General features: G+C 43.6%; 2 protein-coding genes across 4 annotated transcripts in view; both read left to right on the top strand.

Annotated features, from left to right (window-relative positions):
- The window catches only part of px (MAP7 domain-containing protein plexus), a 94,637-nt gene extending 86,659 nt beyond the window's left edge, over positions 1-7,978 (top strand). For 2 of the 3 annotated variants that reach the window (XM_011150404.3, XM_025300476.1), the window contains 4 exons: positions 2,908-5,850; positions 5,959-6,168; positions 6,261-6,656; positions 7,056-7,978. In XM_011150404.3, the coding sequence (XP_011148706.2) occupies positions 2,908-5,850; positions 5,959-6,168; positions 6,261-6,656; positions 7,056-7,255 (3,749 nt within the window). In that variant the 3' untranslated portion in view covers positions 7,256-7,978. Of the gene's footprint in view, positions 1-2,907; positions 5,851-5,958; positions 6,169-6,234; positions 6,657-7,055 lie in introns of those variants that run through there. The other variant, XM_025300477.1, reaches the window with a different exon arrangement.
- Positions 7,979-10,254: 2,276 nt separating this feature from the next.
- LOC105188773 (histone H2A) lies at positions 10,255-12,005 on the top strand. Its single transcript, XM_011150406.3, has 3 exons — positions 10,255-10,465; positions 10,565-10,772; positions 11,424-12,005. The coding sequence occupies exons 1-3, from the start codon at positions 10,444-10,446 to the stop codon at positions 11,599-11,601; spliced, it is 408 nt and encodes a 135-aa protein (XP_011148708.1). The 5' UTR covers positions 10,255-10,443; the 3' UTR covers positions 11,602-12,005.
- Positions 12,006-13,664: the final 1,659 nt, after the last annotated feature.

The raw sequence follows: 13,664 nt of genomic DNA, 5'->3' as shown, positions 1-13,664 counted from the left end.
TTCGCTTCCTCTCTGTCGCATTCCCCTTCATTTTCTGCGGCAGCGTCACGGTATCGCGCGAATTGTCAAATTTCTCTCGAGTCTGCTATCCTCATCATCATCATCCAACTCTCGTAAACAGCATCTCCTTGAAACGGCATGCTCTTACAAAGCCCGCCAAGCGCGCGTTCCGATATCTTGAAAATCGTTTTATAAAAGAATCGTACACGTCGAATTGCAGGGAGATGCCTCAGACAGTGACTCATATCCGCGTACGCGCGCGCGCACGCCACGTGCGCGCGTCACGATTCGTGGCCCCGCGCGCACGAGTTGTTTCATTTAGTTTTAGTAATCCCGAGATCGGTGCCAAGCGAGATCGTACTACCAGCGGCGATACCGTCGTCGTTGGCGCAACGCTCGAACGACCTGCACTGCGAGCCAAAGTTCTTCTGTAGATAGACGGACTGGCGGCGCGAGAGCGAGGAGAAGTCGTTGTAGAAAATGTCTAACTCTGTGAGAACACGCAAAGAAAAAGGATAAGAAAAGAAAAAAAGAACAAACAGCATACTACGCTTCTAATTTTAACCTAGATTTAATGAGACTTATAGTCACATAGTTACTCATTTCTTACGAAGGTAGCGTTGGATATTTTTTAGCGTAAGCGCGCGCGCGCGCGCGCGCGCGAGAGAGAGAGACTCGGTGCCCGAGCGAGGTCTAACGCCACTTCAGTTCGATACTCGACTCGATACTCACCGAACTGTCAAAAGGGAGCGGGCTTGGTCGCGCAAGCGATCGCCCCATATCCTGTGGTTTCAATCTAGGATACGAACAAATTAACAAATGCAACCCAATTTTCCGAGACCCGATTTAGCTGTTTTTCTTTTTATCTACGGACCGAAGTCGGACTTATTTGCTGTTGGCTTATGTCGATGTCAAGCCAACAGTAAGTCGGCCTTCGGTCGATCATTCACCTGTTGTGTACACGACGTTCTTCGCATACGTGTTTCGAATCGTTTTTTGTAGTATTCGAACGAATGAAATCTCTTACTGTACGACGGCAGGTTGGTTGTATAGTTAATCGTTTTGTAGTTGATAACAGCGAAACTTAAACATAAGAGTGCACGCCTTTTAAAGAGAAAGGAAGTCGGAATTTTCGTTTTCGATTTTGAAGAAAAGAGATGAGAAAAAGTGAAAATTACGAGATGATACATCGAGTGGTAATGATTGCTGTTGTGTAGACGATAAATATGACATTTTTCACGTATTATTCTTTTTTTTATTGTTTCCTTTTTTTTTATATATATATTACGTAACTTTTCTATTTAACGTATGTGTTGTTACTAAAATCTAAGACCATGGAGCTTTGATGCGCTCTGTGATACATGATTGATTACGTATACGATACACATATGTATATATACACACACATATACATATTGATCTTATTTACAATCTGGTGCGCGTTTATTAATGTAGTTAGTGTTTATTAGGCGTTATAAATTACACTTATGTCATTTAACGATTTAAATTGTTAATATACGAAATACGATTGTTTATTTGGCGGATGCACCGTCGTTTATAATTTCAAGGCGTGGACTTAAGTAGAGGTTGTTCGTGCGTGAAGCCGTAATCTGATGTGTCAAGTATTCTTTCATCAGGCGCGATGCACTCTTGCGTTAGTTCCCGCAACTGTTTTAGAAATTTTGCAATTAACCACTTAATGTCAAAATAGTTTCCCTTAATTGTAGCAAACATGTTGCTCCTCTCATACTGACTGAATCGACCGATGTATATAACTTTATTACACACGTTTTTTTTTTGTCAAAATTACACCATTTTTATATAATTTATTATGTAAACATGTATATTTGGACTATAAATGAAAATAAAAATTGCAAAAAATATGATTAAAATTCTAATGGACTTGAAATTCTTGACCCTCGAATCATTTTCTGAAACAGTTTTGGGGAAGATTCGGTAATTACTTGGATATCTATTTTACTGCAATTATTATTATGCAAAAAAAATACACTCGCTGCTGTTAACGCTAGTGCAACGCTGATTGCCCCGATAGCTTAGAGAATTGGTTTTCTTCTTTTTTTTTTTCTTCTTTTTTCCACTTGGCTTCGTTGGAAGAATATAACACAGAAATCATCCCCAATACTTCGAAGTAAAATACATTAAGGAACTTTTTATAGCGCCGGAATAATTGAGCGAGACTAAGGTAAGTTAGAACAGATGGGCAAGTACGCGAAATAAATTCATAAACTTTCAAGTTGTCGTCGCGTGTATCGGTCTTCTTTAATCCATTAGATAGGTCGTTTTCGATCCACTCGATTATGCTTGACAAGCCAAATGTAAATTTATTGCGACCATTAATTGGAAGTATTGTTAAGAGAGCTAATAACATGCATTAATTTACATAACTATGCAATATTGTCTATTATCGAGCTCACATGTGTGATCAAACTATGAAATAATTAGAATATTTTCTTAACGCTTCTCCTCGCGCGTGAACTTATTTGTAAGATCGTGTCTCAAAATCTAAAAAAGCAAAGAAAAAAAGAAAAAATATATATGCGTATATGATGTAATAAATGCGACTGTTCTTCAAACCTTGTTGGTTGATATCGGAAAAGTCTTGGTGCAGTCGCAAGATACGTCCTGGCCTGGCTATAGCGATATGTTACTTCTCCTTCATCGCGGGAAACGACCCTCGCGCCCCTGTTTGAACTTGTTTCAGACTGCCGTTGCGCCATTTCGTGATACTCCGGAGTAAGACCGAATGTTTTATGCATGTGCTGCGGTTGCACACTTAAGAGCGCAACCCGCGGCAGAAGAACCGCGCAACATATCGCAGTGGCCGGAATATCTTTCGTTGTAGACGAGTGGAAGATCACCAAGCACTGTGTTCGGGATTTGTTCCAGCTAGGAAGCCGACCATAGCGACTCAGATGCATAGCGATCGGGACCGTGAACGCGACGGCAGAGAACGACAAAGTGGCAGCGGTGGCGGTGGCGGTGGCGGTGGCGGTGGCAATAGCGGTAGCAGTAGCGGTGGCGGTGGAAGTGGCAGTGGCGGTGGCGGTGGCGGCGGTGGAAACAGTGTCAGCAATGCCAACCACATTGGTGCTGGTAACAATACTAGCAACGCCGGCAACATCAGCAGCAATCATCATCAGTCTCGGAAAGAAGAGCAGCTGCCCGCGCCAGTTCCACCGCCGCCAACGCCTTCCGATCCAACGGCAGCGGCCAGCATCTACCATTCTCGCCTGCCAACTTTCCCGGCTCCAGTGGCGCCCATCGCACCGTCCCTGGGCTCAACTTCCATATGCTCCGATAACTCCGCGCCTATAGCACCCTCTTTGGGCTCCACCTTGCCCCCTTTGAACCTCGGACCACCGACGGCTATAAGCACCGCGCGGATCGGTCCTCCGCAGATACCCCCGATACCCTCGCTATCCTCCATACCTTCGATACCCACGATACCAACGATACCCACTATACCAACTATACCTACTATACCCTCTATTCCATCTTTAGCGCCGGGTGTAATAGGACCTCCACCGCCGCCGTCGTTATCCTTGGGCATGTCTCTTCCACCCATCATTTCCATCCCTTCCTTTCACCTACCCTCCGTGCCGTCGAGTACTCTCCATTCTAGTCAGCATACGATGAGCAGCGCAACTACCACCAACGTCACCTCTTCCACTTATCACCAACAACAACAGCACCAATCTCTGCCGCAGCAGCAGCAGCAGCAACAACAGCAGCAGCAGCAGCAGCAGCAGCAACAACAGCCGCAACAGCAGTCGCAGCAGCAACATCAACAACAACGCGTGAGCAGTGCGAATATCACGACGACTACGAGTTCCGTGTCTAACACAATGACGACGCACTTACTGACGCCTCCAAACGGCTCTTCGTCATTGTTGAATGCGATGCACCACATGACCCTGAAATCCCCGCCGCTGTCGCATGGCTTTTCTATCATGAGAAACAAAGAAGTGTCAGTCACAGCGACAGGAACGTTGCCCACAGCGACGGGAACATTACCCACGACGACGACCATGACGACTACGACGAGCACAACGACCACGTCTCAGCCGGCTTTCGTCAGGCCTTTCGAGGATTCGTTCCGCTCGTCGACGAAAACACAGCCGAAGCCGGCAACGAGCAGTCATAACCACAGTATAGCCAACCAGATCGGTCATCACGTGCCGGAGTCGTCGTTGAAGTCCTCACCGATGCCGACACCGGCCGTGTCTCAGGCTGTGGGCAGTCAGGTGATGCCGGAGACCTCGACGTTGGATAGCAGCAGCCATGCGAAATCCATGAGCGGTCCGAAACCAACGCTTGTTCATCCGATCCCATATATGCCGCAACCGTATCATCCGCATATACCCATCCCGCATGTGCCAAGTCTGTACAAGCCGCCGCACTTTTCGTCATTATCGTCGTCTCTGTCGTTGCCGTCGTCGTTGTTGTCGCCACATCATTATCAGCAACAGCTGCTGCTGCAACAGCAGATGCAACAGCAACAACAACAGATGCAGCAGCAGCAGCAGCAGCAGCAGCAACAGCAACAGCAGCATCACTCCCAACTCAAGCTCAACGTACCTACGATAACCAGCAGCAGCAGCAGCAGCAGCAGCAGCAGCATCAGTCACAGCGGTAGTAGTAGCGTCAGCACGAGTGTCGTGACTACTTCGAACGGCGTGAAGCAACAGAGTAACGTGCAACACGTCAGCGAGTCTCATCCGACCACGACGACGACGACGACGACGACGACTACGACAACAACGGTGGCTAGCTCGCGAAACGAGAATACGACCAACTGCGTTTCCAGCGCGATAAGCGAGAAGGCGATAAGCAACAACGGTGCCGGTCTCAGCGCGAACAATGCAACCGCACCAGTAGCAGTAGCAGTGACAGTACCGGTTACAGTACCGGTTACAGTAGCAGTTACAGTAGCGGTTACTACTAGTAGCAGCAGCGGCGATAAAATCGCGAATCACACGAGCACGCATCACAAGAGTAATTCGGATGTCTCGACAAACGATGTCAAGCCGAGTGTCTGCAACGAGAAGAGCAACGCGAGCGAGAATACGAATATTAAGCAACAACAGTCGCAGCCGCAGCCGCAGCCGCCGGATCAGAATCACGATGCGACGACTTCGATTAAGAAGGAACCCCTGAGCCAGCAGCAGGAAGATGAATGGTTCCCGCCCCCTTATCCATCGGAACCTAACGTTGAGAAGGAGAAGAACCAGCAGATCACCGGGATCGATCGTAATACGCAATGCGATCAGAACGTCTTGTCCACATTACCGTTTCAATCGCACTTTCAGTTCAGCATATGTGACATTGCGCAGAGCATCAAGTCCCAGGAGGTGTTGCGCACTTGTCAGAACGTCTCTAACGTGCTCCTGCAGATCCCGAAGTATCAGGAGAAGCTCTTGAACTTCTCGAGCAGCAACAACGATCTGAAGACGACCGCGTTTTGCTTTACCGACAAGTGCAATAATTTGACTGAGATTTCCGTGAGGTGCGAACCAGCGGTGCTGAACGTGCCTGACCTCAGCAAGGCTCTTGGAGTCAAGGACCTTACCAGTGGCGAGATAACCTTTCTGGTACCTGAGAAGCCGAAGGAGCTGACGTCGTCCCTCGATTTAGCCGAGAAGAAACGCAAGCGGAAGCGAGAGAGGAACGCGGGCGTCATCACGTGTAGCTCAGACTCGGAAGCCGAAGAGGAGACCAAAGACTTGGATCTTTGGATCACGAAAGGCCCACCGGCTAAGCTACAGTATTCCGACGAGAAATTGTCCTTTCTGGCCATGTTCGGCTTGACCACGCTAAACACCAAGAACGGTAAGCGGATCGCGCGCCACCACTGCTCTAAGACGCGTTCGTTTCTATTTTCTTTCTCTCTTGGTTCTGTCGATTTTAATTTCGCGTAACGTTCGCGACTTTTTGCAGAGATAGAATTGTGTAAGGTCGAGAAGAGATTCAAATTGAATCCCGATCCGCCAGAACTACCTCCGGCAAAAGTAGAGCCTGTAGTTGAGTCCGTTTTGCCGATTCCGCGCGAGCATCCGGACGTTTTGCTTCACACGCCAGATTTCGAGCCCAAAGTTGGCTTTCTCAGGACCATAGGCCTCGATATTATGCCTCCCAATAAAAGAGACGGTAAGGATGACACATATTATTAGATATCTTTGCTAGAATAACGCTTATTCTAAAGTTTATGTAAAGGCGTGGAATGAATTACATGGTTACAGAGGCAGAAGAGACATGGCAGTACGTTCTACAAGATCGCAAGAAACGAAAGAGCGCGAACTCCGTTACTGCTTACTGTGAAAGAATCGCCAAAGTTTATTCTAAGAATCCTCCAGCTTTACCAAAACCATCATCTCAAAAGATGCGACTTCTGGATAGAGTTAAAAAGAACCACATCCCGGAACGTCCACCACCGCTACCACCTTTGGTTCCGAATATCGTTTCGATGTGTTATCCTACTTTACCTATACCGCCTATACCTGGTGAGAACGGTGTGAAACAGCACTGTAAAACCATAGACATCAGCGAGAGCACCGAAGAAGTGAGCGAGAAGAAAGAGAAGTCGAAGTGGACTGGAATCGAGGATATTATGTACGCTTATAAAGAATATTTGAAAGGTGCGTGCCGAGAATCCTCCGTTATACAATATTATATTAGGGGTACCCATAAGTAAACAAGTGTTTACACGACTCTTATATACTTATCGATTTCTACTTGAGCTGTGTAGCATATAAATAGTATTTTCTTAGTGTGCTATTTGGATAAGGTATATTCAACTTATTATTATATGATTGATTAAAAAAGAATAAAAGCTCTATAGACTTTTAAATGTGTTTCATTTTGAAATACTTCATTATTTATGAGTACCCCTAATGCATATATATATATATATATATATATATATACACACACAGTATATATATATATATATATGTATATATATATATGATAGACAAATATCACGATATTCGATACGACATAACAAAACATTGCGCGTAATTTCCTGCCCTTTCTAGAGAAGGCACTGGAGAAGAGAATTCTGACAAGCGAAACATCAAAACTGGTGGCGCAGTCCAACATCTTGCGTTCCGAAACCATTCAGTTAGAACGGAAGATTTACGAGCTCCTGTCCGCTAGAACAGCCCTTGATTCCGAGAGGCGAAAGCTCAGTGACAAAATCGAACGGATCAAAGCACTCATTAGGAACCTTAGATAGCGTCGCATAACGCACAACACGGAAACTCATTCATCTGTGATATTATCAGCGGGTTAAGGGCCGTTAGCGCGTAAAGTACACATACCGCTAAACGTAACATTTAGATAAGTAACGATTAAGGACGATAACTTTCAGTGACCAAATGTACAGCGATCCTTCTCGTGTGTATTGTTTTTTGCGGATTTTATTATTGCATAGTACAACGCCCTCGCGCCGTTGACGACGGGTGGTCGTGTCGGAAAATGCGGAGGTTCTCGATTCCCCCGGCTGGCAGATCCACCGAGGCTGCGATCGCGACCGTGGCTCAACCGTGGCTTACCGCACTAATCGATAGGTATTGTTTGGGCGCACTTCGCCGAGCGCGCGCCGATCTTGAATTGCAAACGCGGAGTCATATCAATCTTGTACGTGGATATGTATAAAGTTGGACTGTACAAATCGAAGCATCCCATCCGTGGAAACGCAGTTTTTACGACCGCGAGTTAAACACACGACTAAGGCTTTCTAGTTTCATCCTCTAACGGCTCTTACACTCCGAGCATAAATATAATTGTAATTTGTATCATAATATTTTAATGAAAAGAAAAATAGACAAATCGCGCGTGTAACTTATTTTATTCTGCGTAATGTGGACTTTTACGTCGAGTTATACTTGAAAGAACTATGATATATATCACGCAATTTGTATGTCGACCGATTGATAAAGTTAAGCGTTAGAGAAGAGAGGAGTACATTATTCATGAGGATCGAAAGGACACATTGACTATATATATATATATATATATATGTATGTATGTATGTATGTATGTATGTATGTATATGTATATGTATGTATGTGTGTGTGTGTGTGTGTGTGTGTGTGTGTGTGTGTGTGTGTGTGTGTGTGTGCGCGTGCGTGCGTGCGTGCGTGCGCGCGCGCGCGTGTGTGGTGTGTGTGTGTGTGTTGTGTGTGTGTGTGTGTACATATACACATACATGTGTACATATACACATATATAAATATATTGGACTGGCAAGTGTCGAGGAACCACTCGCACGCAACTATGCGACTACGTCCTTATCCTTACGCGATGCGAGCACGCGTGGGGTGAGACGAACTTGATCGTTGCACGAGGCGATGAGAGATCGCGAGCCTCCTTGCCTGCGTCTCGTGCGAGTTTGAACGCGCGTTGCAGGGAGTATTTATTCGGACGTTAGAGCGTTGCACGCGAGAGAGTTTTACGTTTTAACTTAATCGATCCCGACGACACGAGAACTCTAGTCCTACGGACATGTCCGCACCACGGGAAAACGGAATCGCGCGCGTTACACGCGCAAGATTCGAGGTATAGCGAACGAATCCTTCCTTTCCAATGTCCACCGTTCACTATTACGAACATACATGAACACATACACACATACACGAAGGCCAGTGAATACAGTCTACGGGGAGGAGCGTTAAAACGTCGTGACACGATACTGCGGTACTTAGGTAATGCGACTTAATTTTTCAAAAGAAACGAAGAAATCGCGAGAGACACTTCGTGCGGAGCACATTCCACAAAATGAAAAAAAACATGCTTGTTACCCGACCACCAACATTCCAACGCGTCATTTTAACACGGCAATCGGACTCTCGTCTCGTACGTACGTCCGTCTATAGTGGCGAACAAAATTCGGAAGAAATCGATCCCATTATTATTTTCCAATTCGTCCTTTCTTTTTTTCCTTCTCATTCTTATTTCCTTCCTTCGTCATTCCTTTCGTCTTTTCCTTTACGTTTGACGTGTCTGAGAGTCACACCGAGTAGGTGCGTTCTGGATATTCTTTTCACCTCTCTCTCTCTCTCTCTCTCTCTCTCTCTTTCTCTCTCTCTCTTTCTCTCTCTCTCTTTCTCTCTCTCTCTCTCTCTCTCTCTCTATCTCTATCTCTCTATATCCTCAAAAAAAAAAACTTTATCTCGCTCTCTTTCTCTTTTTATCCCTTGAGTGCATCTCTTCGATTTATCGCACACCGTAGAAATCGCGCTCGTCCGCACGGTGTGCGTGACAAGACTTTATAATTTTTTTTCTTCGCCGTTTCGTTCGTTGAGTGCCTAACATTTCTCCTTACATTTGTAAATATCATTATTTTTATGTATTATGTAACAGAAGAGGGAGACCGTCAGTGCGCGCCGGTCTCAGTCAACTGGCCAGAACAAGAGCCTAGGAGTAAATTGTTGAAAACATGAACTTGCGGAGTGTTTCTTTTCATTATCCTCCACTGTCCAAGAATAGGAATCCTCGGATTGATGATGAGTATAAGTAAGAGAGAGGTAGCTGTCTTGCTAAAGACAAAATGAATTTACGAAAATTCAACTTCAATTAACGTTTGATTAGTGCATTTTAATTTAAGAGTTTCAGAATACTGTCTACGTATTATATGCAAATGGATCAATAGTGGAGATTTTGTCCTGGCAATTTGTACGAAGCAAAATTACATTAATGCGTTAGAATTGTATTTATTTTGAACAATAGACACGTATTTTCGGGAATATTTGAAAAATGCTGTTTACATTTCCAATTACGCAGTGTAATAACCGCAAATGAAAATGAAACATTTCATTGCGTCGCTTTGATTGCAATTGCCGGAACTCACGGCATTGCGAATTTTGCGGAATGCGCAGAGTACTACCATAAGATCGGTAGCTATGACAGTATTTTCATTGTGAATATATCTTCATTCTACATCTCTCGCGTTAATTTTCACGGCCATGTCCACGATCATCATGAAAGTATCGAAAGATGAGATGATTTATTCTCTGTCCCTTTACTCCAAAAATAAAATAAATATATATATATATATATTCAGGAGGGATCCTGAGACCATCTGGGAAAGAGGAAGGGTGAATTAACAAATTGCGCGGGGAGAGAGAAGGTGGAGCTAAGACGGCGATGTGTAATTCTGAAATAATGCTCGCCAGGCTAGGGACTTCCGGCGGTGCGTAGTGGCGACACTACGGCCGACCGTTCCCGCGCAAACAAGTGCCAGCCGGACGCGGTCGCCGCCAAAATATCGGACGTGCATGCGCGTGAGCATCGTGGTTGCGCGGGCCGTGGCTTCATTCGGGTTTCGGCGCTCGTTGCTGTCGTGTCTGTGTAGCTGAAGCTCTCTACGTGTGTCTCTCTCCCACGCACGAAAAATCAAGCGCGACCCTCAATCAGTGAAATATGTCGGGACGCGGTAAAGGCGGTGAGTAGAAAAGCGAGATCATCCGTTGGCCACACGTCCGTTACCTCGCGCCGGCGAGGCCGATCCGCGATGATGCCCGGCATGTCCTTTCGCTTGCAGGCAAGACCAAGGGAAAGGCGAAGACTCGCAGCAGCAGGGCAGGGCTGCAGTTCCCCGTAGGGAGAATCCATCGTCTCCTGAGAAAAGGCAACTACGCGGAACGCGTCGGCGCTGGAGCACCGGTTTACCTCGCAGCCGTGATGGAATATTTGGCGGCCGAAGTGCTCGAGTTGGCTGGAAACGCAGCCAGAGATAACAAAAAAACAAGGTCGGTGGCGAGCCCTTCCTTTCTCTCTCTCTATCTCTATCTCTATCTCTCCCTCCTTCCCTCCCCCTTCCTTTCTGTCTTTCCTATTCGCCGTCTTTGTCGCTCTTTCACGCTGTGTCTCTCTTGCGCTCTATTTATCCTTATCTAGTTTTCCTTTTCGCTCGCGCATCACGCTACGGCATCCTGTTTTCTATCTCGCGTCCGCGTCTCGCTCGGTTTCTTCGCACCCTCGTCTGTCGCGTCATATGGAAGGAGGAGCATCTCCACCGTTAACCGATTTAAGGGGAAAATGATTTCTCAATTTCTCCCGGCAATATCCCGTTGATTATAATATTCTGTCGTGCTAATTCACCGGCAACGCTCGGTGACAAAATTTCGGTTATATCCCGTGATTCTGATATTTATCAATGTTGCCCTTGAGTTATATTCTAGAATCTCCAAACCCTCATGTGTGTATGTATGTGTGTTTAACCTTGCTAACAGATTGATTATATCTGCTAGTTTCTTGCATACACATAACATTAATAAAGCAAGAAAATAAATTGGAATTCTATAGGATACAAAATAAATTGGACATTTCTATGAGAATATAAGCAGTTCAACTTATATGTGTATTCTATTGAAATTTATAAATATTTTTTTTTTCTGCAGGATAATTCCACGTCACTTACAGTTGGCCATCCGGAATGATGAGGAGCTTAATAAACTATTATCTGGAGTAACTATTGCTCAAGGTGGTGTTCTGCCTAATATCCAAGCGGTCCTTTTGCCCAAGAAAACTGGTACTGGTGGGTCTGGAAAGGGTGACAAAGCATCCCAGGAATATTAGAATATTATACATTTATAACTAACCATACTTTAGAAACGTCTTTGTTTGCTGAAATCAGAAGATTGAATTAATATTCCTATGAATCTGCAGCAGGATCAGATTTACATAGTTGTGAAAATTTTAATGGATAAAATTATGATCAATAACAAAAAATTGCACTATAATTTAATTTCTTTTTTTTTTTTCTTGATTTCTATTTTGTGTTGAGATATCAATAAGGATTTGTGTGACATTTTTGTGGTTAATTGACAGCCTCCTGCAGAAGTTTTAATCTTACGCCATTAGAATATTTGAGTACATTTGTTCATGCTTGTAATTGTGTTTAGTCCTACTCTGGATACTATCGAAAGTATAATTACTGTTTAAGCGAAATACATGTCATAATTATCTTGACCATATAACAGCGTTAAATTGTGCTACTTCTAAATTGCTATATTAATTTAAGAAACTGTGTGACTGTTGAATGAATCTTTCTTGCTATATTTAAATAGAATGCTTAAGTAGTGTACTACTACTATCAATATTTTTTTGTTTCATGTATTTCTTTTATTTTATCGTTTTAAGTTTACTTTGCTATTACTATTATTCTTAATATTTAGCAAACTTTTTACTTTGCAAATATTTGAAAGTATATAACAAAGCAATCTTAAGCATTTTTGTTAAATGTAAGCGATATTTAATGCGAAAATAAATGGTAATATGTCCCTACTCAACACTAGCATTTGTGTATTGCTTATTTAAATATGAAAATATGAAGTATGTCAAATTTGACATGTAATTACATAATAACTGAAAAGTTCTACATTTTGACTAAATGCTCTCAATAGTTTAAGACCGTCAAGGCTGTAAAGGTTTTGTAATAATTCGAAAAATGTTGCTTCATGTATGAATTGAGGACAATATAGTTGATATAGTAAAATGGTTCGGTTCAATTTACACGGGTGCAGAATAGAATAGTCAACTTTCAGACTGTCAATATGTATTTCAGCAGAGACGAATATAGAGATCGAGTGCATCTAGAAATACAATAATCAATGCCGGCGACTATCAAACGAAATATATTTGCCTCACTTTAACTTATTGCACTTTATTGTGCTATTAATGTGCAATAGTTGAAGTTTTTCGATAAAAAGACTCAGCCCTGAGTAAATTTTCGTATTGGCAAAGAGGCTGCGAGGGGCCCGGCGATAATTGAAGAACGATACGGGAACGAAGAGTATCGACTGTTTCAGCCGACGGGACAATAAAGACTATTGGCTATGTCTTCCAGTTCAAGATCTTCGAACAAGAACAGATTAAATTCATTGTCATCAAAGTGCACTCACCGATTATACCATTACCAGTAATTACTATATATAGCTCAGAAATATAACTGTCGTTGACTGTTTTCATACGCAGTGTGGTACGTTACATCTCATGCAGATGATAGTACATGTCGCATTTTGGACTTGTTTCTAGCTAATGTAATTAGACCAGATGAAAATATAAAACTAATCGCGTTAGGAAATTTGAAGGAGAATATAAACACATAATGAGTGCCTTGAGAATTCAGTTTTCCAATAATGTCGAAAAACTCGTGCTTTCGTCTTGACAATAACATTAATATTTTAAATATCAGAATCGTCCCAAATATTTTGCATATCTCGAATTTGAATATGGTGCCAATTGAACAACGAAACAAATCACTATGATTGGTTGACTCAAGTTTCTCGTACATTCCAATCATAGTGCTGCTCAATGGGTGCTTTCTAGTAACGTACACAAGTGACACTGTGTAACACAGTGTCCGACTCAGTGCTTTCCAACTACGACACAAGTCGACACAATTGGACACAGCTAAAATGCTGTGTTCGACTGTGTTGTCACCAGGCTTGATAAACTCTTATGGGAAAATTCTGACCAGTGTTTTAACGCCATCTAAAAGATAGCCCCCAGGAAATGTGAACTACGATGCCAAAAATTCAATATGGCGTCTGTTGTAAGACTGGTGCGTGTATATGTTACTTATGTTCGCTGAACGCAGCCAACTATATTTCTACAATAAATATTTGAACGTTGTTTAA

This window comes from Harpegnathos saltator, unplaced genomic scaffold, assembly GCF_003227715.2.
Source record: "Harpegnathos saltator strain DR-91 unplaced genomic scaffold, Hsal_v8.6 scaffold37, whole genome shotgun sequence".
Taxonomy (NCBI): Eukaryota; Metazoa; Arthropoda; class Insecta; order Hymenoptera; family Formicidae; genus Harpegnathos; species Harpegnathos saltator.
Note: the sequence above shows the minus strand (reverse complement) of the source record. Positions and strands in the feature narration are given on the sequence as shown.

Excerpts from the sequence above, each read along its gene's own strand:
- LOC105188773 (XM_011150406.3), top strand. The coding sequence starts at position 10,444 with ATGTCGGGACGCGGTAAAGGCG. Across the intron at positions 10,466-10,564 it reads GTCGGGACGCGGTAAAGGCG|GCAAGACCAAGGGAAAGGCG; the intron begins GTGAGTAGAAAA and ends TTTCGCTTGCAG. Across the intron at positions 10,773-11,423 it reads AGAGATAACAAAAAAACAAG|GATAATTCCACGTCACTTAC; the intron begins GTCGGTGGCGAG and ends TTTTTTCTGCAG.